At 37.9% G+C, this 27,088-nt stretch overlaps 1 protein-coding gene across 2 annotated transcripts in view; it reads right to left on the bottom strand.

The window, feature by feature from the left end:
• Window positions 1–1,867: 1,867 nt before the first annotated feature.
• The window catches only part of DYRK1A (dual specificity tyrosine phosphorylation regulated kinase 1A), a 91,913-nt gene continuing 66,692 nt past the window's right edge, over window positions 1,868–27,088 (bottom strand). For both annotated transcript variants that reach the window (XM_064471688.1, XM_064471677.1), the window contains 9 exons: window positions 20,429–20,521; window positions 19,375–19,563; window positions 18,493–18,640; window positions 14,840–15,126; window positions 9,853–9,999; window positions 9,346–9,486; window positions 8,735–9,041; window positions 8,287–8,411; window positions 1,868–7,013 (listed from right to left, as the gene is read on the bottom strand). In XM_064471688.1, coding sequence (XP_064327758.1) covers window positions 6,390–7,013; window positions 8,287–8,411; window positions 8,735–9,041; window positions 9,346–9,486; window positions 9,853–9,999; window positions 14,840–15,126; window positions 18,493–18,640; window positions 19,375–19,563; window positions 20,429–20,521 — 2,061 coding nt within the window. In that variant the 3' untranslated portion in view covers window positions 1,868–6,389. The remainder of the gene's footprint in view (window positions 7,014–8,286; window positions 8,412–8,734; window positions 9,042–9,345; window positions 9,487–9,852; window positions 10,000–14,839; window positions 15,127–18,492; window positions 18,641–19,374; window positions 19,564–20,428; window positions 20,522–27,088) is intronic.

Here is a 27,088-nt window from a genome sequence, read left to right as displayed (position 1 = left end):
TTGGAAGCCAGACTTCGAAGCATTTTTGTACTTTCTTTCTTAACTGAACAGCTTAACAAAACTCAATTTGACATGTAAGATGCAGTGTTCTAGAAAATATAATGCCCTTATAACCAAAACATATGCCAAGACATCATGCCAATGGTGTTCCAGGCCACTGGAAAGCAGAAATTCCTGTTGAAGCTGTTCCTACGGAGTACCTGGAGACTAAGAGCTGGACTGCACAACTTACCAGAGATGAGAAATGCCTCCTGTGAAGGTGTACAGGAAAGAGAAACAGAAGAAAATTCCAGCGTAGCACACAAGAAGTTTACCTGAATTGCCTTGGTAACCCAAAGCCACATTACATTCTGTTGCCCAAAAAGCACGGTCTATGTGCTGGTTTCTGAGTACTGGCTCTACTGAAATCCAGACTGACCTGCCCCAGCCCAGGACGCATCTGCTCTTTAGGATTATTGGAATTTGGTTTAGAAAGCCGAATCTGGTCCATACACTCCTCCTGAAAGGATTTATGAGGTTTTTACAATAATGGTAGTTCTGTCTTACCAATAAGGGTGTTGTTAGCCTTATCTTTCAAAAAATAGCTGATGTTTTTTCTTATTTAGACTGAAAATACTGGGGCTGTTGTCCCTACATGCTAGTTTTCTGTTTGAGGTTTGCAGCTTTTTACTATCATATTGTTTATCATTATTTAGCTGGGATACTTTTCCCTGTTGCTCACTGAGGAAAAAATGCCTGTTGTGAAAGAGAGGAGGCCCTGCCTTAGGAATGATGGCCTAAGGTGGATCCACAAGAAAACATCTTTTAGGCTATATAAATCCTGTGCCCCTTCTGTTCCATGGCAACAGGTTTTTTTAAGGATGTCTTTGGTCAGTCTCACTTTTGTCCTCATCCTACTAAATACATGTACAGGTTTTAATAGGTAATCACTGACTCAAAAACATGCACTACTTGGGGGTTTGGCTTTTTTATTCCTACAGTTCTAAAACTCCTATTATAACACCTGCTGCGATTCTCACTAGGCTCTGCTTTCAGCCCATTTTAACCTATATGTCTCAGCCCCAGTTAGTAAATAAATTAAAATCCTTTCAGCTGCCTACATGCTGACAGTCCGCTGCCAGTCTGATCTCTCCAGCATATCCTTGTTTGGTCTGCTGTCAGAAATCAAATGCTCCTTCTCCAGTTTGGTCTTTCTAAATTGCAATAAAATCATCCCAACTTCTTGCAAACTTCCCAAATCGACCCAAGTCTTGCCGCTTGATAAACAGTCTGGATCCAAATCCACCTGGAAACAAAGCACACAGCTACATTCTAGACATCTCTCATGTTAATTACTGCAATCCAACCTTCTGTGAGAAACCTATTTTCCACTCAGAATAGATCTGTTTGTTAAGCTTCATTCAACATGGCCATGAAGTTCTTCATTTAGCTTCCCTCACATGCTTTCCTAGGACCGAGACCGCATTAAAAATGTCTCGGTCTCACTTTCAGATAAGGTGTGCACATTTCCACTCCAGCTAAGGGTATTTCTCTCCCCACCCTACACCGTTGCTCACGTTGGTTAGACTCCCTCCCGCACAGAACATCCTTTCAGTTCCAACTTCCTCTTCTAAACCTTCTATCTTCACTTCCTCCTCTACCGTCTATGAACATTGCTTAAAGTGAATTAAATTTTGTCTCTGCCATTCAGCAGAGGAGCCTGGAGTTTCAAGTTTTAACTGCCACCTTTGTCTAGCGTATGGAGTGTATCCCATCCTCGTATCATTCAGGACCTCAAGGGTAGCCACAGTGACCGTCTTGTGATTGAACTCTATGGTGCTCTGTAACATCCAGCATAAAACATAATAAACAGAAACTGAAAATCCTCTCAGGTCTAGGCAGATCATATATATTTGATAGGGCTAGTACGGATAACTGTTAAAATAGAAACAAGGCATCTTAATCAATAAAGAAAAAATACTTCAACTATCATTATGAGGTGGAGAAATAAATACCAATTGCAAACTTTTCAACATGAGGTTACTTCTGTAGAACCCCACAAAACCAGCGATATTTAACAGAAAACTCCAGTTTGGCAAGGTGACTTGCTTTGCTGTGCAGCTCTAATATCCATCCTTCTAAGTAAAATACATCACTTGCCGAAGTCATGCTGGATCACATACAACGATCGTCATGAGATCAACACTCAGCAACAACTCTACTTTGTAGCCAGTTACTTCTGTAATTTTGACTGGAAAGACACTTCCATACTACTCAGAAGTTCCATATAATGATCTTTTCGAAAGATACTTGTTCTATAAATCCACACAACATATGCACCACTCTGTGTCAGGTTAGGGTTTTAGATTACTTCCTCATTAAAAAAGGAGGTTTCTGATGGGTTTCAACAGGAATTATCTTCAAAGGTGTTTAAGATCTTTCGGTTATCAGGAATAAAATGTAAGCGCATTGATGGTTTAATGAAAATAACGATGGTAGAGTGAAAAACAATGAAGACAAGTCACATCAACAGGCGAACCCAACCCTTCTGTAAACCAGTCCCATTCAGACATCATTATACTTACAGGATGGAAGACTACATCCTGGAAGAGCAGCAGTTCTGAAAAGGACTTAGGAATCATGATGGATAATCATCTAAATTTACAATCTTTTAATGCAAATAACTGAAACTGAAAGATTTAAAAATGCAATCCTTGGACGTATAAACAAACAAGCGAAGATATAAACTGAAAGGTTCAAGAATGTACCTGCACATACTAGACGCACACAGCAATACTGAAATTACTGCCAGATGCTGTATGCAGTTCTCATGTCCACGCTTTAGAATGGATTTTAAAACATCTGAAGTTTCAGAAGAGCCGTAAAAGCTTTACAGTTAGAGGTTTAAGGAACTCCATCTATATAGGTTATTAAAGTTAACATATTTTTATGTGAATAAAGTGAAATAGTTTAAAACTAGAGTAGTTATTTGTTATTCTAATAGGCAGCCAGCTATCTGATGGCCAGCAGCTGTAACTAAACAGTCCTAAAACTGAAGGAGGACTAAGAGTATGGAAAATAAACTAGCTGAATCACTCAAGAGACACGGAAAAATCCTCACGCTTGAAGAATCTACAGGAAAATCAGCTATCTTTTTCAAAAGTATGTTCTACTGCACCCAAAAGATACGGACTTCATGATGCAGAAATAACTAGATTGAATTCTAGGGATACTGGCATGCCAGACACTAATTCATTACCATGGTCACTTCTGGCCTCAAAATCAGCTAGTCTGTAATAGGTAGAAAGCTGCAGTGCATATAAGAACATTCAAACTAACCGATGATAATATAAAGAACTCAAACTACAAGTACAGTCCATCAGAATCAAGCAGAGCTGTGTTCATACATCAATGATTTGTATACCTTGCTGTTTCAATTAAAAACTCAAAATTATCTGTTACGCCTCCAACTTTTACTTTCATATTTTTAAGTCTGTTTCAATGTATCTGATATTTACATATTATAGTATAATTATACCTACCATACCATGGCTTGGAGTAGGTTAATTGCATAGGAAGATTTACTATGTTTACATTTTTTCTTAAATTACTCTTTTTTTAAAAAGCACAGTAAAGAGTCTGAGGACAAATTATTCAACTGTTTATCATACATAAGACTGCATGACTATAATACAAAGGGCTTGTCTTTTCATTTAACGTTACAATATACACAGCAAGTCCGGACTAGATCTTACAATCTGAACACAGGTATTTAACCTTTTCCATGCTGTTTATGTTTACAATGCACAGAAGTCCTGTAACCAAACTGTGTAGTAAAGCACACAAAACTGGACTGTAACATAACACAGTATGCAGAAGCACTGGATTTTATGATTTCTTCTTTGTGTAGATATATTTAACTGCTTTTTTCTTTTTGGCGCTCGCTAAGGTGTGGCAACCTGCGCACACAAAAATTACCCAGATTTCGTATTACCCTTATATTCCTAGACAGCAGTAAGTACTGGATTCCTTTTTATATTGCTAAACTCAGCATCCTGTTTCTAAGGTGACAGCCTTCCAAATCCTTTAAACATCTCTGAATTACTGAGCTTTAAAAAAAAATCCAAACAAAAAGAAAAACCAACAAAAAAAAAAAAAAACACGAAAACCACCCCACTTTCACCCACAGGGTTGATGTGTCAATACAAAAGAAATATGGATCACTTGATCTACAAAAAAAAAAAAAAAAATCATGATTTACAAAAAAATGGTAATCCCAAGTATTCATTCCCATTTACATGGTAGAGAGCTGCTGTGTTGCCATTTTCAGTATAAAAAAATCCACCTTTTAGTCTGAAAAAAGGACTTAGCCACATGGAATTGACCAGTATGAACTCTGAATTTTCTGCAAAATTAACTTTTAAAAGGGCTTACTGGCAGAGGTAGATCACTGCTTCTGTAATATATAATGGGCAAACTGGGATGGGCAGTCAATGAATTACCCTCATTCTTTCAAATGTTTTTTCATGGAGCTTTTACTTTTCATATAAATAAATCTCTGAATGGGCCCATAAATTTCACAACTGCCAAGCTGACTGTGTTATATTAAGGCAGCATTACCCAGAAATTAGGCACCTGTTAAATACAGCCTGCTAACCTCAGGTCTCATGTGAGTGTTTTGCTTTACTCAGACTATTATTTTGGACCTGCTCATGCAATCAAGGTCTTGCCTTCAAGTTTACAATTATGTTAATAAGGAATATAAGAATCAACTGCTGGTTTCATAGCTTCTGGATCTAGTGTCCCTTTTAGCTTCAGAAGCCTGAACACATTTATAATGTAACAGATGTTATAGTCTCGAAGTAGATGTCAATCTATTATGTTCAGTACACAGATTGCTGTAAATGTATTGGCTATGAATTCAACAACAGTTCCAGTTTTGTTTAAGCAATAGTACAGCCATAATTTTCAACTGACATTTAAAAATGGTCTAGTTACACCTTGTGTCAAAGTGCAGAACTGCTACATTATTGGTTACAGACATCTATGTGCTATAAAAACAGCTTTGGTACAATAAATTATCAAAAAAGAAAATAAATTTTTGTAAAATTCACAGCATAATTGTGAGGCAAAAAAGCAGTCACATAAAATTCTGCATTTTTAAAAATGTTCAGGATGAACAGAAGACATCTTTGTGCAGAAGTAATGGTGGAGAAACCACGTGCCGAGAAAAAGCAAAAGAAAAAAGTAAAAAGCAGGAAGGGACACAGTTGTAGCTATTTCCATCAAACGCAAACCACTACTCCTGTGACCTTCAACCAATAAGGAAGTCAACTTTATGACACACGCAAAGTGACCTTGCAATACCTTACAATAAGTGGGTCACAAAAGTCTATTTTAAAAGAAAGGCCTCTTGAATTACCCATTCTCTGTGTTTTCAGCATTAAGGACTGTCTGCAAAAGCATGTCCAAAAGTGATTGCATCTGAAATGGTAGGCTCTTCTAACTTAAGAGTCCAAATCCATAAGGCCAAAGGTTATCCCAAAGACCACCACTTAGACCTCCCCAGGACTGGCCAGGACCGACCCGTTGATTGCTTCTCAGTGCACCTCAGTTATGAAACCAGTCATATTTCAATACTAACTGACTGTGGTCTCCAAAATATGAGACCCACAGAATCCCATTACAATTGCTGCTTTGATCCTCAGTAGATTCAGAAAAGGAGAGTTCTGATCACCGCCACTTAGCGTGCTTAATGTGCCTTACAAACTCCATTACAACCGTCCCTTTTTACAGCTGAAGAATATATATTTGTGTAATCTGAAGGTCCCTCTTTCTTACAGTACTGCATTTCTGTGCCCATGTTTGTTTGGGGAACTAAAAAAAAAATAAAATATATATATTACTCACTCCCCTCCCACCCAAAAACTTCAAAGGGCCTTTTCATAAATCATGTGCAATGCCTTTAAAAAGAAACTAATTTGCAACTACACCTAACGTTTGAACAATAACCCCTGTTGAATGAGACCAAAAAAAAAAACCTCCCCCAAAAAACCAAACTATGACTAGGCTGTGGCAAGTTAAAATGGGGGAAGCAAAAGGTGAACACCACTAAGCTATCCGTTAAGGTGGGTCCGGACATGGCTATTAAAAAAAAAAAAGAACCCAACAGAAAAACCCAAAAAAACAAAAAACCCAGAACAACCAAAAAACCCCCCCAAAAAACCCCCCCAAAAAAAACTTCATTGTCCCTTTGCAATCTTTTCAAGTTTAAAAAAATAGTCAGCTTTGCCCTCCTGTAGCGGTTCAGTGAGTTTATCTCCTTCTGATTCAAGCAGCTTTGCACTTTGTTTTTGGAAAAACACCACTTCTATAAAAACACACAAGAAACAAACTTAGTTTCAGTTTAGTCACGAGCTAGCCACAGAACTTTGCTGAACACAAACTCCTGTCATGGGAGACTCTTCTCTATCAATCCCTTGCCTCATTGCAAGGTGTCCTTCAGTCATGTAATGAGCAGGACCTGTATTAGCAGAAAACTGGTATGTTGGATGTCCAGCTATGCCAGTTTCTTGGCGCGGATTAGAGTAGACTGTTAAATTCATGTCCATAGCTCCATTTTGTCCAAAGTCCAAGGTATTAGCAGCCACTGGGCGGTTCTGATAGGCCTGATTGCCTTGGTTACCAGTTGAGGAGGAAGATGTAGAGGAAGAAGTAGTTGAGGAAGACAGGGATGTCATGGAGTGGTGACTGTGGCCCACCTCCATAGAATCCTGGGTGGAGGAGCTGTTTGTTGGAGAATTGTAGACCCTTGGCCTGGTCCGGCTACCCAAGGCTTGCTGTCCATGATGGTGGTGGTGGTGGTGATGGTGGTGGTGGTGGTGAGAGCTATTTCCGTGATGGTGATGTAATGCATTCTGTTGTTGAGGGGTTACATGGAAGGTGGTTTCTTGAACTGGGTGATTTTCAACAGTGACCTGTGTAGGAGCTTCAGTGGCTGTCCAACCAATTGGAGGAGGAAACTGTTGTCGAACCTACGTTAATAAGCAAAATAAAAATTAAAATGCTTAATCGAATATGTCCATTTGCAATATAAGAGAGAGATTAAGTTATTAAGGTCTATGCTAACCTTGAAAAAAGTTAACCAAACCTTGCAGTTGCAAAATTATTCTAGAAACGTAAGCATGTAGTTAAGAAGCATTTCTAATACTCTTTTCTAAATATACCTTCACAAAAATGAGTTCACATTCTGGATGCTTTTTTCAAACAGTTTTAATAAGTCCAATACGTGACCTTGCCGTCAAAATTATAGAACCAGCTTTACCTAAATGTAGTAATAGACAAAGTAATATTTGTACAACACCTAGAACAATAAGGCCCTGATCTCTGACTCAGGCCTCTGGATATTAATTTAACTCGGTGTGCTGATTTTAAGTTGTAGTTCATATCTCGAACAGTGGCAGCAGCATTAGAGGAGTACCGCCCACTCCTCTGGAAGAACATAGCTGATTAAAGATCATTAAAATAGCAAGATCTAGCTAAACACCGATTTGTTGCATAAACTGAATTGTCTTCTTGGGAGAAAAAATTTGTTTCCTGTCAGCTGCAAAAAGTGTGTATGATCTTCTTTTCTCTTCTTGTGAGCATAATGCTTGGAGACTATTGCTTTACACCTGTAAAGTGATTCTACATCTGCAAATGCGATGAACAGAGATGATAAATCACTATCACATTTCAGTTTTATTCTTCCAGGAGTAAAACAAGCTAACATATACTAATTGATAATTTTATCTGTTCTGTACTAAAATAAAAGTATTATTGAATTATTTGTACTTAATAAATGAGTTGTTGCTTTTTCCAAGAAGTACCGAATAAAAGCTAATTCAGCCAATGATGAATTTGGTGAAGTACCTGAACACCATAAAATGGAAGTAAGAACTCCAGCAGGAGTCCACTGAAGTACAAGCTAGTTCTTCACTGGGTTGGAAGATGCACCGTTCTGTGTACCCTTACGCCCTGTGTAAGATGAAGCTCCACCTGAGTTATTGCTACTGATTCAAAACCTTCACCTCTGCAGAATCTGTGGAAGTTTTTTTACAGCTACCTGCAGTACTTTTGCCTACGTGACTGACCTAACATACACAGGACTATACAAGAGCTGGGGGTAAAAAATAAACCAGATTTCATGGCTCGTTCTTTGTCTAAACCACTTCACTCCTGAAATGGAAGTGTTAATTCGTTTTAGGAATTTAATATTCTCAGAAAATTTGTATAAATCAAACAGACCAAAGCTCTACTTAAGCACACCTGTGGGCTGTGTGTTTCACAGTCCATAGCTTGAACAGCAGCAGTGAAGTGTCCACCACTATGTCGATGCTGGTGTGTGGGGTCTGACCGTGCCCTTCCACTGTTGCTTGTTCCAGAAGATCCACCTATAAAATCATAACATGCACAATAACTAAAGAGACACAAAATTTACAGTAAGCTGTAAAACAATGACACCATGAAGATATTTAAACTGCTTCAGGGTAAAAATACAAGACCTATGATAATCATGCACATTTTTGCTCATCCACTTTTAACTTTTTGTTGGAGCAGTTACTTGTTCCAGCTGATTAAAATAATTGTTTTTATGATTATGGCTATTAATTTTTAACAAAAAAAAAAAAAAAGAGAATAAGACATTTATCTGTGAAAGATTCCTTTGATGTGATTAGGAAACATAATTTTATTATCTGTAATGAGAAAAATTTACCTGAGCTTGAAGATGTACTAGAGGTGGTTCCTGAAGACTGCGACTGCTCCATGGCAGGACTTGTAGACACACTGTTACTTGTGTTTGTACCTTCGTCTGCTGTTTTCTTAAAGAAACTATGCTGTAGGGCATAATAAGGTTGAATTCGTGTCTTAGGGTCATAATCAAGCATCCTTAAGATGAGGTCTTTGAACTTCAAGTAGTCAGCTACAGTATGACCCGATTCCCCAGCACGACGTCCACCTGGTCCTCCTGTTTCAACTCCTAGTATATTGTGAAGTTTACGAGTTCCGGGTGGTTTGTATTCCTGTTGGGAAGTTAGAAATTGCTTGAAATAAAGTTATATGTTAAGCCTTTGGTGTGCATAGTTTAAACATGCCATAAAAGGAAGCAAGTCAAATAAAAGTAAGAAACTATTCAACACTACAGAAAGCGTTATTTAACCAACCTCTCTTACAACATGGAACAATAAACAACAATCAAGCTACATTTTCAGTAAGGCAAGATGTAAAGCGAATTAACATCTCACCTTTTTTCTTTTTAATACATTTTATTTATTCATTATTTTATAAAAAGACAGTCCACATTCTCATCCTGGTTATGCAACCTACCCTTTTTCCATCTTTGGTCTTCTTCAAGTTCCAAGTGCCCTCTGGCAACTTCTCAAAGAACTTTCTTGCTTTTGGTGCTTGGTCAAGGATGTGGGTAGGTGGTATCCCCAAAACTTCCACTATTTTATTCATTTGATCCACCTGTTCCAAACAAAGAATATTGGTGATGAACATGTGACAGCTGAGCAGCATGACAGAGTGATATTCTACAGTCACATGGGAAGCAAATGTTAACTACCCAGACAAGTTCTAAATTAACTGTGAGTTTAAGAAAAGTCCAATATGTGCAAAACAGAGTTAGTGAATAAGGAGTAGGGACCCAGAAACAGAAAACGATTAACAGGCAATTTAGCGTTCTGATACAAGAGGTTGCTGTCATTGACGCTTATGCATTCTAGAACTACTAGACTTCCCTAACTTATGCATTACAGTTAAACAGATGAAAGCCATGATGAGAATGAACAAAAAAAATAATCAAATTACTTGTACTGTAATATAGCTGCATACCTCATTTGCTCCACTAAAGAGAGGCTCTCCAGTGTGCATCTCAACTAGAATACACCCAAGGGACCACATATCAATTGCAAGATCATAAGGCATTCCCAGTAGCACCTCTGGTGATCGATAAAAACGACTCTGGATATATTGGTATATCTGAAATAAAAGCATCTAAAGGTAATATACAGCATCCAAGGAGCACTATTATAATTCTGTATTACAAAATAGAACTATCATGAAATACATTTTTAGTGTAGGGAAAGCCAAGGTATCAGAAATACTAAAAAGTATCTATACATTACGTTTCTAAAAATATGTAAAAGTTAATTCTTAAGAAAACACTAACATTCACACTTACAAAAAAACAAAAACAAAAACAAAAAAACCTGCAGACTCACTCATGGTTACGGTATTTTACACTTCTGCATTGATAAGTGTCATCTCAGGTAATTACAGGTAATCATACAACAAAATTTTAGTCTCGTATCACCCAAATAAAACATTATTCCACAAGCCACATCAGAATCACATAACCCTTCAGACAAAATCTATTGTAAAATATCAAAAGCCACAATTATCATGTGATGCAATGAGATTAAATCATCAGGTCATTCCAGGAACTAGCTAACAACACATAGGAAAAAGCAACCTCCTTCCACCCCCAACTATCCTACTCATTTCACATGAGAAATAATTGTGTCTTGATTCTAAACCTGGAGACTGGCTTAACTGTAGGGGTATTTAAAAAAAAAAAAAAAAAACCAAAACCAAAAAATCTTAACAAAAAAAAAACCCCAAACTTCCAAAACCCTTAGCAAAAAAACCAGACAAACAAAAAAATACCTAAGTAGAACAGTACTTTATATTCTAACTAACATGCAGCTTCATTCAGCACTTTCCACACAGGTACTGCTATTTCCTTACCACTATTTAAGTTAACTTAAATACGTAAGGTTTATGTATTTGTGCATCTTAACATCTCAAAACTATCTCATTATTGACCTAAACAATTGAGACCTCATTTCAACTCTTGGTATCTTCCTTCACCCAGACTGAAAAGTTTCTAGTTTATAGCCAAAGTCCTTTTATTAATCTAAATATATGCCTCACCACTGCTTCCAATACAATATTCAATATTCTGACCTGCTCTTCCCAAACACATTATGGGAAAAAGCGATGAGATGCTACTGGCCACCTCCTCAAAAGAGAATTGGGGGACTTTGGTTAAAGTTAGTCCATGAAGTTTCTTAATTCTTCTCATATAATGATCCCACCTGCAGTATTACTAGTCATACTTCTGAAACTTCTTCATTTCTGCAAATATTGCATTATTTTCGGGGGGGTTTCTCCATTGGTTTGGTTGGTTTTTTTAACACCCAGCTTTCTCAAAGCAAAAAGAGCTGGCCCTGCCCAAGCAGAACACTTATGTACTGTGGAAGGGGATAAAGTCCCTGTAGCGCATGTGAAAAATATGCTGGGGAAAAGTCTGGGTTATTCCCGCCTCAGGCAAAGGCAAACCCATTCGTGGGATTGCTTTTGCTCAAGGACCTGGGTGCACTTGGTGGGTGATGCAGGAGGATGGAGGAGTCCAGTGTGTACCTCAAGGGGACTTGATTTTGGGTGAAAACAGCCAATGAACTGAATGGTATGCTGTTAATTGCCATATAACTTTGTATGTCATCACTACTATGATTGCTATATGACATATCAATGGTATCATGGTGGGAATCTCCCAAATTAATAAAAAAAATGAACTTTCATTGAACCACGCAAAGTGCAGCAGTGATGGAACAAGGACTGACTTCAGCATGCAACAATCCAACACCACACACACCATCTTTCTGGCCCTGAAAGACTCGTACAATAGACGGAGCCCAAAGTCATGGACTAGATGAACTAAATAGACATTTCACAGACATTTTACAGGGGTGGTCCATAGACTAGGGGAATGATAAGTGAAATTTGTATATTCTATTAAAGGAGGCACTCTGCGCTGGATTAAAAACTGGCTGGACAGCTGAGCCCAGAGAGTGGTGGTGAATGGAGTCAAATCCAGTTGGCAGCCGGTCACGAGTGGTGCTCCCCAGGGCTCAGTGTTGGGGCCGGTCCTGTTCATTATCTTCATTGATGATCTGGATGAGGGGATACTGAGTGCACCCTCAGTAAGGTTGCAGATGACACCCAGATGGGTGGAAGTGTCAATCTGCTGGAGGGCAGGAAGGCCCTACAGAGGGACCTGGACAGGCTGGATCGTTGAGCCAGAGCCAACGGTATGAGATTCAACAAGGCCAAGTGCCGGGTCCTGCACTTGGGTCACAACAACCCCACGCAACGCTGCAGGCCTGGGGAGGAGTGGCTGGAGAGCTGCCTGGAGGAAAAGGACCTGGGGGTGTTGGTTGACAGCCGCCTGAACATGAGCCGGCAGTGTGCCCAGGTGGCCAAGAAGGCCAATGGCATCGTGGCTTGTATCAGGAATAGTGTGGCCAGGAGGAGCAGGGAGGTGATTGTGCCCCTGTACTCGGCACTGGTGAGGCCACACCTCGAGTACTGTGTTCAGTTTGGGCCCCTCACTGACAAGAAGGACACTGAGGTGCTGGAGCATGTCCAAAGAAGGGCAACGAAGTTGGTGAAGGTTCTAGAGAACAAGTCTTATGAGAAGCAGCTGAGGGAGCTGGGGTTGTTTAGCCTGGAGAAGAGGAGGCTGAGGGGAGACCTTATTGGTCTCTGCAACTACCTGAAAGGAGGTTGTAGCGAGGCGGGGGTTGGTCTCTTCTCCCTAGTAACAAGCAATAGGACGAGAGGAAATAGCCTCAGGCTGCGCCAGGGGAAGTTTAGGTTGGATATTAGGAAAAACTTCTTCACCGAAAGGGTTGTCAAACATTGGAACAGGCTGCCCAGGGAGGTGGTGGAGTGTCCATCCCTGGAGGTATTTAAAAGAAGGGTAGATGTGGTGCTTGAGGATATGGTTTAGTGGTGGACTTGGCAGTGATAGGTTAGCGGTTGGACTTGATCTTAAGGGTCTTTTCCAACCTTAACAATTCTATGATTCTATGAGAAGGCGGGGTAGCGGTTACTGAAGTTGTATTGGATAGTATGGGACCTGAGCATGACATAAATGGTATGGAATAAGGGGTGGATACTGTCATGGTTTTAGCTGGGATAGAGTTAATTTTCTTCACTGCAGCTGGCACAGTGCTGTGCTTTGGACTTAGTATGAAAATAATGTTGATAACACACAGATGTTTTGTTTGTTGCTGGGTAGTGCTCATACTAGTCAAGGACTTTTCTAGCTTCCCATGCTATGCTGGGTACACAGGAAGCCAGGAGGGAAGGGGGCACAGCCAAGAGTGCGGATTCAAACTGACCAAAGAGATATTCCGTATCATGTAATATCATGCCCAGTATGTTAACTGGGAGAAGCTGGCCAGGGAAGGCAGGCAGCAATCACGGCTCAGGGACTGGCAGCATCGGTCGGCGGGTGGTGAGCAGTTGTATTGTTTGTGGCTTTGGGTTTTTTTTCTTTTTCCTTTTAATAGTATTATTATTATTATCATCATCATCATTAAACTGTTCTTATCTCAAGCCACAAGTTGGGTTTTTTTTGTTTTGCTTTTTTTTGGTTGGTTGGTTGGTTTTTTGTTTGGGTTTTTTTTTTTGGGGGGGGGGGGGGGGGGGGGGGGGGGCGGGGGTGTGTGTATTTTTTTTTCTTTTGCTCTTCCGGTTCTCTCCCCCATCCCACAAGGGTGTGGGGAGTGAGCAAGGGCTGTGTGGTGTTTAGTTGCTGACTGAGGCTGAACCACGACAGTCCTTTTCACAAATTTAGAGATAAAACTGCCAAAAGGTACACAACTGACCTGGGAAGGCTCAAAACCCTTTTTCAAAGAAACTGAAGTTTAACTTCTGTCTGTAGAAGTCTTTCTCTTACCTCTCTCCCTAACAATTTTTTTTAGTGCAAACAACTAAAGCATAAGCACCCTGAGAGGAAGTGGTCACTTGCTCAGCCACATACAATCCTTTCAATCAGGAAAGAGTCTATTTGTGCTAGACTATAAGGTACAAGCTGAACAGTACATCCTGATAAACTTTTCAGTGAGCAAACTATCAGTACGAATCAAACTCTTGAGGAATATGATTTAAAGCTCTTCGTAAAGAAAACAGGCTTTGCCATCCAAGCAGAATTAATTATTAGCTTAATATATTAACAGTTACTCTCTATATTTTAACATTTCTTAAAACAAATACAGAGCTAATTGGCTATGCTGGACAAGCTATGCTCAATAGATTCTAACAGCTCAATAAAAATAAAATGGACTAATCTTCAAGGTACATAAAGAACAGGACACAATTACAAACTTTTGGACAATTATTTAATAGTACAAACCTATCCTAATCTGAAGAGCTATTGACAGAAAGCTATCTGGCCCTTTCTGCCCTGGAAATGCTTTGCACATATGCACCTTTACTTACAGTAATACCACCACTAAACTCCATTCAGCCTTTCCACAGTTACTAAAGCATTTCTAAAAATGGGTTAGTTATAGCCAGTATCTTTAAGAGCCAGCTACTGCACTGTCTCGACCCTCAAATATCTTCTTATCTCCAGGGCACACTAAACAGAGAACATGCTAAAGTGGAAGGAGCAATATATATGGAATAAGAAAATAATAAAAGAGTATTTCATTAAATAGCACTGCAGACTTCTACAATCAAGTGCTGATGCATTCTGCATTAACACAGCATAAAAGCATAACCAAGGAGAAAAGAAAGATGGGAAGTTTATGACTATGGTGAAAGTTTATCTGCAATGGCACTGAAATTCATATTTTAAGCTCCTATGGACTGTTGATCTCTGACACCCTATGTAAAAATTAGTTACTGTTTCATTAAGTCATCATTAATAAAGTTTAAATCAGCTATCTAGGTATTATAACTTAAAATATTAAATTTTTCATATGTATACAACAGTAGCACAATTAGAATTTTTACTAATACTCACCCTCTGTCCAAGTTGACACGAACTGCCGAAGTCAACAATCTTGATAGCACTTCGTTTGGGGTTACAGAGCAGGATATTCTCAGGTTTTAGGTCACAGTGAATGATACTAAGTTCAGGAGTCGCCAGAAAAAGCAGTGCAGTGCACATTTGCTGTGCAAATTTTCGTGTCAGGTTCAATGAGACACCTCTAAAGTTGGTGTTCCGCAACAGATCATACAGATTGTAGGACAGCATTTCAAAGACTAAGCAGAGATGGTTTCGGAACATGAAGTGGCGTTTCAAATGCACTTTAAAAAGGGGAAGAAAATAATTAGTGCATACCCTGTGTGGTAAGTATTAAATACTAATTACAACACAATGCTTAAATGTTTTAAGCAATATGTAGGAAGACAACCTGCGAGTAAGACAATATAGTGCTACTTTTTTTTCTTCTGCTCTGGTTATTTATGGAATATTGATGCCATGCCTAGGGTACAGGGGGACCTCAGGTGTCCCTCAGTAAACCTATATTAACCAAAAAATTATTTAAAAGATAGAGGAGATTTTTTTAAAAAGTACGCTATCACTCCCTGTTAGCAAAGGTAAACACATTCGCAGGTAAATAGAACTATCTGCAAGAAAGACAAGAAGCACAAATTGTGTGTAATGCAACCTTTGTCATGCTTTTGATCTTTTTCAGGGGAGAGTTAATTTTTCCACACTCCTAAAGGTAAAACTGTATTCAAGTCCCAGCAGTTTGGAAAACAGTGCACGCACGGCAGCATTCTCAACAGTAAAGCAGATATCACACTTCAGACTGAGTTCTTTATTAGGAATTTCTCTTACATTTCCAGAGAAAGTATTTGTCTGTCAGATTAATTTAAAATATACTAAGACATTACTGCAATTTATAAGCAATTGATTACTTCAATTAATAAAACTGATCAATATCCCACAGGCATTATATTCATTTCAATCAGGCATAACCTCAATTTATGAAAGCCCCCAATCCAGTCCAAATCCAATCCTTTTTTTTAATGAAATAGGTGAAAAATTCATCACATTAATCTGTTTAGAGGCAAACAGGGTTTACCAGTCTGTCAATCATTCAGGTTGGTTGCCACAAGGGAAAAAAAAAATTGAAACAGGAAAAATACTTCACCTCTCAGATAAAAAGCAACATACTCCCCTTTTTGTCATAATAAAATCTTGTACCAATATTAGCACAATGACAATTCAGACCTTAAATTAAGGTCATTATTTGGTGTCCTATGCAATTTTTTTTCTCCATTATCATAAGCCAATTCTTCACAGGTCCCTTACAACTTACCTGTAACAGTACCATTTGTTTCCACCCTGATGTCAGTTCCTGCAATACATCATTGCCTAGACCTTTTGTATTTTCTCATCTCTGCCATATTTCCACTATCCTCCCACCATGAAAGCACCAACACATTTTCATGTCTTTGTGGTCTTCCTACACCTGATTCCAACTCCTCCCCCCTCACGAAGCTTACTGAACCTGCCAACTGGGTAAGAAACACCACTTTCTCCAACCGATTCGTAGCTACCAGCATGCTACTGGCCAGCTAGTACCACTTGCAGCCACCACACAGCTCAAATACTTTGGATAAGAGCTGAACTTGCCACATCTTTCCTTCAGTGAAGACATGACATTTGAACATTTCTCCTCCACTCTGCCGCCAATTTTCACAAAACTTGAAGACCTTAATGCATTCATTACACTTGTGTTAGATATGGAGACCAGTCAGAAGGTTTGAAGGTATTAGAGGACATCTGACAGAAGCATAAGCAGTTAAACCGTATGTCCTTAAAAATCAGACTACAGTGGATTTAACCATGTTCTCCCTGAAGTCTGCATTTTACATCACAGAGTATATTGTAATACTTGCAATGCTTTTGGCCTTATCCAGCTGTTCTCAGCATCATTACCCTAAAGCCTATGCGAGGGTGAATTGTCACATGTCCCCCAGACAACTTATTTTTTACATTAATATGCCAAATGCTTCAATTAAGTCTTGTTGCAAAAGCATGTTCATAAGCAACTGTTCCTATACTTATATTTTCCAGTGAAGTGCCTAGAGGTCTCAGTTCTCTGTGGTCAGTTTCTGCACAGCATGCAATACAAGGTGTTAATTCAAAACATTAGCTATTTGGGTTTTTTGATCTTTACTGATGCTGTCATGTTCATTAAATACTGTGTTAAATGAGAGGGGAACTATTCAAATATACCCTAACAGATTTGGAAATCAGCTTGAAACAAGCCTAAAATCACCTGCCTAAGCAGAGGCAGTATATATTTTTTCTCCACTGTTCAAAATTATCAGAACTTTTTTTTCCTTTGTTATTTTAGCACGGCTCTCTATATAAAGCCATCCTGCCTTAACTCAGAGAGGGAGATTATATGATGTTTTGGTCCATTTCGTTTTACCTGATGTTACAAACAGACTCTCTAAAACTTTAAAATCCCAAGAGCTTATTTGATGATGCCTATAGTGTCTTTATTTGCTGTGTATTAATCTGAAACTGGTCATGTCCTTAACATTCCTGAAACATGTTTTTGATGTAGTATGCTGTCAAATTTTCTGTAAACATGTTATTAATAAATTTAAGGTAAAAATACCTTTAAAACTTTTACACAGAATAAATAAAAGGTATTCTAATGATAATATTCTAAAAAAACAAGTGAAAATGTAACGGAATACTCTTCAGATAATTTAACACCGATGTGTATTAACATTATTTCAAGGGTTTCTTCTAAACTACAGAAAGAAGAATCAGTAATCCAATATATACATGCAAATCAGAAATGCATAGCTGTTAGTATTTCAGCTTCTACAAACTAAAGGATGCTTACAACCAGTTTTGTTTTCCTCAATTGCTCTTTTTCATACTTCTCTATTTCTTTTACAACAGACTGTTGCTTCCCTTCCATCATATTTTTGCCCAACTCTCTACTCTAGAGGACAGCCAGGATTTAATGAACTTTTTACAAGAACTGACTTAATTTCATCATTGTTATAAAGTTCAAGTAACATTGTAATAATAAATCAAGGGAACAGCATTCCATTCTACAGGAACCACCAAAATCATCAGCTTTAAAATATTTTCTGAGCTGTAAATGGGCAAGTCTTAACTTTTACACAAACCCTACCTCAGTTTTGTTATACAAAATTTTGAGCTTTTTAAACATACATGATCAAGAAATAATGATTAAGCTAGCCATAAAACTACTCTATGATGCTGGTTTACAGTAAATATGCACGCTCTTATCCACCACAGTTTCAAGACAATTTAAGATATATTCGAAGTAGTGAAAGAGATGCAAACTATCACAGATCACAGCTTCTCTGGAAAAGCCAGTCTATGGCAACTTCTTCAGGTGTCCGTATCATTAATCGGAAAACGAAAATTCTACAAAAGATCTCAATGCTACAAAGTAACAAGTCTGTTATCGCAAACATTTTTATATATTCTTCTTCTGGATCTGGTCCTGTTGCAAACTGGGAAATTTGTGCTAAATAATATTAATAATTTTAAAGTTGTATTTTTCTTTTCATTTCTTTAGCACCCAAAGCATCCTACGCTATATAATAAGATCTAAAATTTTCACAGTTTTATTAAACAGAAGTGAAGAATAACTGTTCAAATACCTATATAGTACTTCATCTCAGTGTCATGTTTGTTCATAAGCTCAAGCAGTCGGACTTCAATCTGGGCTTGGTTTAAGAAAGCCTTCTTGTTTTTTATTATTTTAATAGCCACCCACTCCTGTTCCACTCGATCATAAGCCTTTACAACCTGAAAGAGAAAAGTCAAATACATCAGTAAAATCTCTTGAGTTTTCAAAATACAGCAAAACTCACTTTCTAAACTTTCTTTACTTTCTGAATTCAGGGAAAACGTTTCTAGAGCTTTTGATCTTTCCAGTTAAATTTTTTTTCTTAAATTCCTTCTCTTACTTGACGCTACAGTAAAGCCACAACATATCACGTGACACTTACTGCAGTGATGTTACAAAATAGAACTGAGGCTCCACTGAGGCATTATATCCAAATGCAATTTTGAAATAATCAAAAACAATACCATAAAACGACTGGTAGATTCTGAGAAAAAAAGAACAAAAACAAAAGAAAAGCTCCATCCTCCTTCCAGCCTTTTTCTCAAGCCATGGCTACGGCTGCAAAAAGTCAAAACAAATGTTCCTAGGTAACATTTGTAATAGGTAATCCCTAGCACTAGACTATTGCTTTAATTTATATACCCAAGCCAAACACCTAGAAATGTGAACTGATAGCAAAAGGCTGTGTTTGCTTATTGCGATATGCTTTACCAGATCTACGTACTGAAGTATATTCAAATGTTATCTGTAGTAATAAGAAACAAGCACAAAATACAAGTGTCTTGAGCAGGCACTCAGTATAATAGGACTAAGAAAAGGAGTTTAATTTCAAAATGAGGCAGGAATACCACTTCAAATGAAATGCATATTATGATTCATGTGCATTACAGGTTGTTCAGCTGATACACATTACCTGTCCAAAGGATCCTTTGCCTATTAAGGAGTCAATTTCATAACGATCCATCCACTTCTCCCCATTTTTTACAATATAGTCATAGTTGTCATCATCATAGCCATCATTGTAAACTTTTCTCTCCTTTTTGTGACTGGAATCATCTCCTTGGCCCTGCTGATGCCGCCGTTTTTTTTTTGCATAGTAAACCTAAATATGAAAAGTATATTGCTTAACAGCACTTTTTAGAACATTACTTCAATAAAGACTAGAATCAGCTTTTATAGTCATCATACCTAATCCTTTGATTTTAAAATGCAACTTCTACTACTGGAAAAACAAACCATCCTCTCCTGCTATCACTCTATTTGAAGTCAAGTCATTATACCAAAGCAAAGTCTTGATGAATAATTTAAAAATTCAGAAAGCAGATCTAAATAAATGTACTAATAACATTGATCCCTAGAGTTCATAGGTGCAAAAAGAAAAGACACATCACAGTATGCTGTAGATACAGGAAAATTAAAAATGGTAAGTATCCTGGAAACAACAGTTATCAGTTGATCTTTCCACAAGACTGGGAAAGAAGAATTCCAAGGAAGTCAGTAATCACTGAAGAAGTCCCTTCACATTCCCTGCAATTGCCAAAGAGTTAGAAACTAACTGGTGCTTTCCTACAACCACAATTTTTATAGTTCACATTTGCCAATAATATTTAATTAAATAATTTAGGGAAAACACTACTTTTTTCCTTAAAACTCCTTAGACACATACATAAAGGTTTATAGCATGAGCTAAGAGTGTTTGTGCCACTCCTATTTCCTTATCGTGCAACAGAAAAGCTCAACGTTTGTTTATGAAACAACAGAAAATAACTTCCAGGATAAAAAATTTTTCTAAGTGCTGTACAGAAAGCAGGACCATGACATCAATGTCTCAAATGAGATATGAACAACAGAAAAGCTTGATTTTTCTTATCTCTGCACAAGATTTTTAATAGAAAATATACTTAATAATGTATTGAAAACTAGAACTTCACATAGATACACATTACAAAGATAGCTGGAGCCATTACCTCGTTAATATGCTTGTAGGTTTTGATCAAATCTACAGAGAGTTTCCTCAATGGAGCAGTGGCTGGATCACGGAAAGTTTGGGGCATCCGCCTCTGTAATATGAACATACCATAACTTAGAAAGCAAGCCAGGATCTCAATGATACAACTACTATACCAAATCGTGATATTCCTCACAGAAACAAGTTATTTAATTGCAACGTTTTTTATTTAAGCTGACATCAAAAAATACAGAAATTAAAAGAAATTAACTGTTTAGTTACTTTTTAATATAATTAATCAATTTTTTTTTAAAAAAAAAGGGCGGGGGGGGAAGGGGGGGAAGAAATCCCAAGATTCCTACCTCTCCTCCCACTATGCCTAACAGGCTTAATCCTAATAAACAGTTTTTCCCTCAGTTAAAAATACAGCTCCTTTGACAGCAGATATTCTTGCTGTGTTGCTCTTCTTCCTCATGACTGATACATGAACTGTAACCGTATTTAATGTATAGCTGCATTAAAACCACAAACGGAAGTTAACAGTAATAGCTACTGGAGAACTGTGGCAGTTTGCCACATTTAAACTGTACTGAAGCCCAAATAAAAAGGCCTTGGGTCTACCATGTTTTGCAATATCCAGGCCTAAATCTAAATCTAAAACCTAAAGAATATCTAATGAAATCTAAAGCATGTACATGCACACCATACCTACTTTCAAAGTTTTAAAACAACATCCCTGAAAAGGTAGTTATGTTCCTCATTTGCATTTCCTAAAATTGACTACTTTTAGAACAAAATTATCGTCAATAGCAGGCCTTTTTTTTACTGGTTTCCTGAAGAAATAAGACTTATGTGCAACAAAGTTACTTGTGTGCCTCTTTTTTTCTTTGCACACATAATGAATGGTACGTAAATTCTGGATCTACCAATCAACTTCCATTCCTCCTTAGGATTTTTTTGAAATCTGAGAATATAAAGTTCCTGAAAAGACGAAGTTCCAAGTGGCAAGCTGGAGGTAAGTAGTACCCCCAGTAAAAAAAGGCAGAAAAAACTAAGTCATAAACCATTTTTTGATAAAGCTGACTACCTGCTCAGCTGACACTTAGTTAAGAACACAACTGTTACCACCAGACAAGCTCTGGCAACTTCTCCGTCTCACCCAGTGAGAGTGTCAGATGGGGAGTTAGGAAAGAGAGTGCTGAGGTTAGTGTGACTGGGCCCGCAGCCTGCCTCTCTCTATTCCCCCTCTTCACGTGACAGAAAACCACATGGCAAGTTTAAGCAGTTCTACTGGAGAAAAGCTTTCTTCCTGTATGTAAAGCAGCTTCTACTTCCTTACTCACTATTAAGAGAGTCAGATGACCAAGCTCCTCCACACTCAGCCTTACAACTCCCCATCTCCCATTATCTCATCTAATGCCATCGAATATGCTCACGCTCCTAACTCTTGTCACTTCCAAGGGCTTAATCTCATCTGCTGCCTCTTATTACAGCTAAACTGATATGCAGCCTCCTGCAGAGCTGAGGAAAGAGCAGAAGCTGTCAACAAAAATAATGAAACTGATTTTTGTATCACTATTGCTGAACTAATAAATGAACTGGAAAAGCATAACTGCTCCTCTACCTTTTATGGCATTACTTAATACTTACAATGGTGGCTGTGCAAATAGCTCATTCTTTTGCTCAATGACCAAATACAAAAAAAAAAGCACATTGAAGCCACCAAAAAGGTTCTCACAAACAGACATGATAAAGACAGCCTGTGCTTCTGAAATTGGACCTGAAGTCAGGTACCCAAGCAACCATATGAGAAAGCTAAGCCCACGCTCTCCTCTGGGGGATGCATAGACTGCACTGGGGTGGGGGAGGAGCACAAGCAGGAGCGCAAGACAGAGTGTGAACAAGCAAGAGAGCTAAAGAGAGGGGAGGAAAGGCAAGACACTTCCAGCAAGCTTACTGCATCTGTATGAGGCTGGGACCTCCAACAAGTATAAAACTCAGTAGAGCTGAAGGCTCCCAAGAAATGGCAATTCAAAGCTTTGATGCACACCACTCTGAACATGCCCACGTAACATTTTTACACCCCTGCAAGACCACTGACCTGTGGTGTTTCTGATTAGGGTATGTTTCTCAGAGAGATGTGATACAGTTAAACTTCCCTCAAGAATTTTAACCCAAGTCATGCCCCAGGTGTTCCAGACAATTCACTTTGGGATATGCCCACTACCATCAGTTTCCCTTAAGCAAGCTTACCAAATTAATTCCTTAAATTCCATTATAAAATTCCATTTTATAAACATCAGGAAAGTATGTTTTAAAGTTTCCTAAACAAACTATTTGACACTTACAAAACATTTTTGTTTCTTCCTTTCATCTGTAAAACAAATGTGAACCATAAAACAAATCAGACCAAAATACGATGATCTGGTGCTGTTAAAAAAACTAAACTGCATCTAGACCTAGTCCCAATTGTCACTGTTACAGGCTTTTAAAATACAAATATTTCCTTTAAATTCCTTAATCTGACTTAAAGAGGTTATTGGAACATGAGAACACTGTAGTTTTTCTGGTAAGCGAAACCATGCTCCGGTGCACAAATACTGGCAGGGACCACTCTCTGTCCTAAGCTGACATGACCAGCACAGGGTCTCTGTTACGCAGGTTACGAGTTTTGAGGAAAGAGTCACAGCGTGGAAGAACTCCATAGGTCAGATCAACTCTTCAGACATAAGGTTGCTCTAATTTGGAAAGGGAGTTTGTAGGGCAAGTATTCAAAGTTTAATTTCTAATTTATATGTCAAATTTGCTTGCTTATTAAAAAAAAAATTATTCTAATTTCAACTCTGAAATAAGCAGCGGGGGGGGTGGGGAGGATCTAATTTGTTGATGTTTCCTAATGGTAAATAATTAAAATTCTGCAGACTACTCCTATGTTGCTTGCAGCCAGTACCTTATTTGAAAAACATGCTTTTAGTTGTGCATTTAGGAGTCACACATTCCTGAGGACACACTTTTTAACCTATATGAACTTTTTAACAGGTACTATTTTGCTATCGTGGGTGGGAAAGGAGAAAGAATTGACCTTTTCTTCCTCCCCATTATTTTGCAAAATTTGTAATATTCTCTTCTTTTTCCAAGCTCCTTTTGTAGACTCTTACTCCCTTCTTCCTGATGATGGAAGACTATGGAACAAAGTGATCATTAGCTATTTTATGCAATAACACCCTCAAATTCTTTATTATTGGAGTAATACTGATTTCCCTCTTGGCTTCAAAGAATGCTCAACCACAAAATTTAAAAAAAAAAAAAAAGAAGAAAGAAAGAAAAAGAAAAATCTTATTGCACAAGCTTCAGTCTCTATCTGGTGGCCAGAGAGCAATACTGCAGCCTCAGATCTTTCTAAAGATAGAACGCAAATCTGAGGATAAGCTTGTATTTCGAGACTGAGAGACAAGAAATTACTTTCATTACAATTATATATGTCAGTAAATACCCATCACATTCTGACCGGTCCACACTTATGCCTCAGTAGAAACAATACAGCTACCTGGGATAGTACCATGTTGAAAATTACTATACTGAATATTTATTTTCTTAGCTATTAACCAAATACACATGACACAGTGCTGAGAAGCAACCTGTACCTAGTCTAAACAAAGAATCATCAAATAAGGACAAAAAAAGGCAACCAAGAGCCCCCTTAGCTGTACTCAACACATTTGAGACAAAACATGTTTCAAGGAAACTCTGATTTTTAACTCAGGTATGTTATTTTAACTAGCATAATCTTTAAGGTTTAACGAATGAAGGAACAGACAACATATTTCTCTCTCTTTGGACATATGCTTTATTATCTAAAAAACAGATGGTACTGTTCCTTACCAAATACATTTTATTTTGATTATGGAAAATTTTGAGCAGATATATATTCTGTTAATGGAATACTTCAATTCTCTTTTTTTTTTTAAGAAAGATCTTTCACTATCCACATTCATTTAAAAAAGAGAAAAAAAAAGATAAATTCTGCTTGCGTATAGTACATGTTCTATTTTACAAACAGAATAAATCATGAGGATTTTATATTATAAGGGTAACTTTTAGCAAGAATTCCAATTGTAATGACCTATTTAATAGACTACCATATTAAAGAACTGAATGAACCAGTCTCATCTCCTACACCATTTGCTTTCAAAACCCTTCTCGCATGACAATAATATAGCATAGGCAGTCAACGTTAATCCCATATCGTGGTGGGCAGCCACACAATAGGTGGTGTCTCCAGAGGGTCAGCAAAACAGACGTTTAATTGCTATAACCACAAGCCACAGTAAGATTTCCCATAATATACAGCAAACTTCAGATTTTTAGAAAAATTACCAAAGTGAAAAAAGCATTTGTGCCAGAGAATAAACCAAGAGAAATCCAAGACTATTCTTCAAACTGACTGTAGTCAACAGCAGAACTGTATGCAGGTAGGGACAGAATTTCAGTCTAGTTACTTTAATCATTGACTTGTGCTCTGTGAGTATTTTCTTCCTATTCTGGCTTACTTCCACCAAAAAAATAAGGTTGCTGAATAAAAGTATTAGTAATAAACGGATAACTTTAAAGTTAAATAAATAAATAAAACCAGCAAGGAAATAGAGGTCATCTGCCATTATTTTATCCTGCCTGATTCAACCCAACCATTAAAAAAAAAAAAATAATAAAAAAAAAAAAAAGCAAGCAGTGGGGAGCAGGGGAAGTGGTAGAAAGAGAATGAAAAACCCTGCTCTGAAATTCTTGTTGCCAGATCATAAACATATTTTTTTTCTTAAAAAATGTCCAACATAGGTGGAAGGCGAGAGAAAAGCTTTTACTGAAATGAATTGCATGCTCATGTTCGTGAAAGACTCTGGTAAAGTCTGACATCACTAATGATAAAGTTGCTGACTAGGTAGCTGAAGTAACTGAACTAAGGATTTGCCACTGCCTACTAGGACACGTTAAATTTGCAATGATCCAGTTGCAATCAGTAAAATCTTTGGCAAACATCTGGTCAGTAAAATCTAGGATTTTGCAGGTGGTAAGTGATCTTAGATACATATAGAGAGAAAGTTTAGCGGTCAGCCTGACCTTTGAATCCCAGGTGCTTTGTGAAAGCTAAACTGTTGCAATTTGTTACCAAAACGTGCCCAGGAATCTCACCTCAATTTCTTTATCAGGTTTCTAATTTTCTAATCTTTTGTATTTAACTGAAAAAAGTTTCAGGCAATCTGAGTATCCATGACGAAGATAAACACTAGCAGAGCACCAAACAGATGATTGTTTGAAGTTGTGAAAACTTTTAAGCTCTTATCTTATGTTCACATCAGGCTATGCCGAACTCTCCAGATGCAACCAGTTGGAACTGGACAAAGAAATAATACCATTTGTTATTGCTAAAGGAGAAAGGTCCCACTAATCTCATATTTTCTGTTCATTCTAGGCCACACACTCTTACTGCCTTCCTGAAGCTGGCTCAGGCGCTCATCAGAGAAGTAAGACCACACAACCAAGAGCAGGACCCCATCCTACCAGGAGGCCCAGCACTTGGTGAATCACAGATTTAAAGTAAACCCTAACAATCCAGCAGTTTTCGGGGAAAAAAAGCCTTATGCCTAACTACTGAAGAAAAAGAAAAAAAAAAAAAGGACAGAGCTGGAAGTTCTTAACTGTAATTTAAAACCTCATAAATAAGTGAAAAACAAAGCAATTTGGTTGGCTTTGAAGTATCTTCCTGTTATTTGTTTCTTGCCAATGATGAGATGAGTAAGTTTTGGCCACCATAGCCATAAAGCAATAGGTGCAAGAGAAGATTATGTAAATAATATTTTATGGGTAACGTGTAATACAAATACACATATTTTATATAACTTTAATATAAATTGTCATTACTGTTTCCTAACCTTTAATCTGCAAATCCAAATGATTCATAAAATACCAGAATATGGTCTGCAAGCCATTACAAATCAAAAAACAAGCATGACAGACTGGGAATAAAAAAATAAATTAACATTCAAGGCCTAGCTTCCCCATTATTTGGTTATGAATGAAAATCATTACAGGAACTTGAGCAAGACAATACTCCTCCAAAAAAGGAGTCAGTCCTCAGTAAAAAGGAAGACACAAAAATAACCTGAAAAAACATAATAAGGCAGATCATCTTTGCTATTTATCATTATGACATCATTTACAGAAGATGTTGCTGTTCTACATGCTGAAACTTAACAGCTACTCTTAACAACTGACAAGCAGTATCCTTATGTATCTTGCTGCAGCCTGAAGAAATTTACTTTCAGAGGGGAACTACCTGCTATCCATTATTTCTACAAAGCCTCAGCATCCCAAAAGCTGAGACTTCATCCTGGGTTTTATTTTCAAGCAAGTCAATTCTGCCTGGATTTGGACAAAATACTCTGTTTACAAAGTTCCACAAATGTAGCAATCAAGAAAGTAACCTTTGTAACATTTGTATTTTCAGTTCCTTCAGCTGAAGATTCACTCAAAGACATGTAAAGCGAGTTTATCGAAACGATGGGCTATTTTGGAGAGGAGAGGGCAGACTTCCCTAGCCAAAGGCAATTTGCCGAGGCAGAGCACCGCCTTGCAGTGAGGCTGGCGATGTAGTGCGGCACTCTGGCCAGCAGATGGTGGCTGG

The sequence above is a fragment of the Phalacrocorax carbo genome, chromosome 1 (assembly GCF_963921805.1).
Source record: "Phalacrocorax carbo chromosome 1, bPhaCar2.1, whole genome shotgun sequence".
Taxonomy (NCBI): Eukaryota; Metazoa; Chordata; class Aves; order Suliformes; family Phalacrocoracidae; genus Phalacrocorax; species Phalacrocorax carbo.
This window is presented reverse-complemented; position numbering and strand designations above follow the sequence as displayed.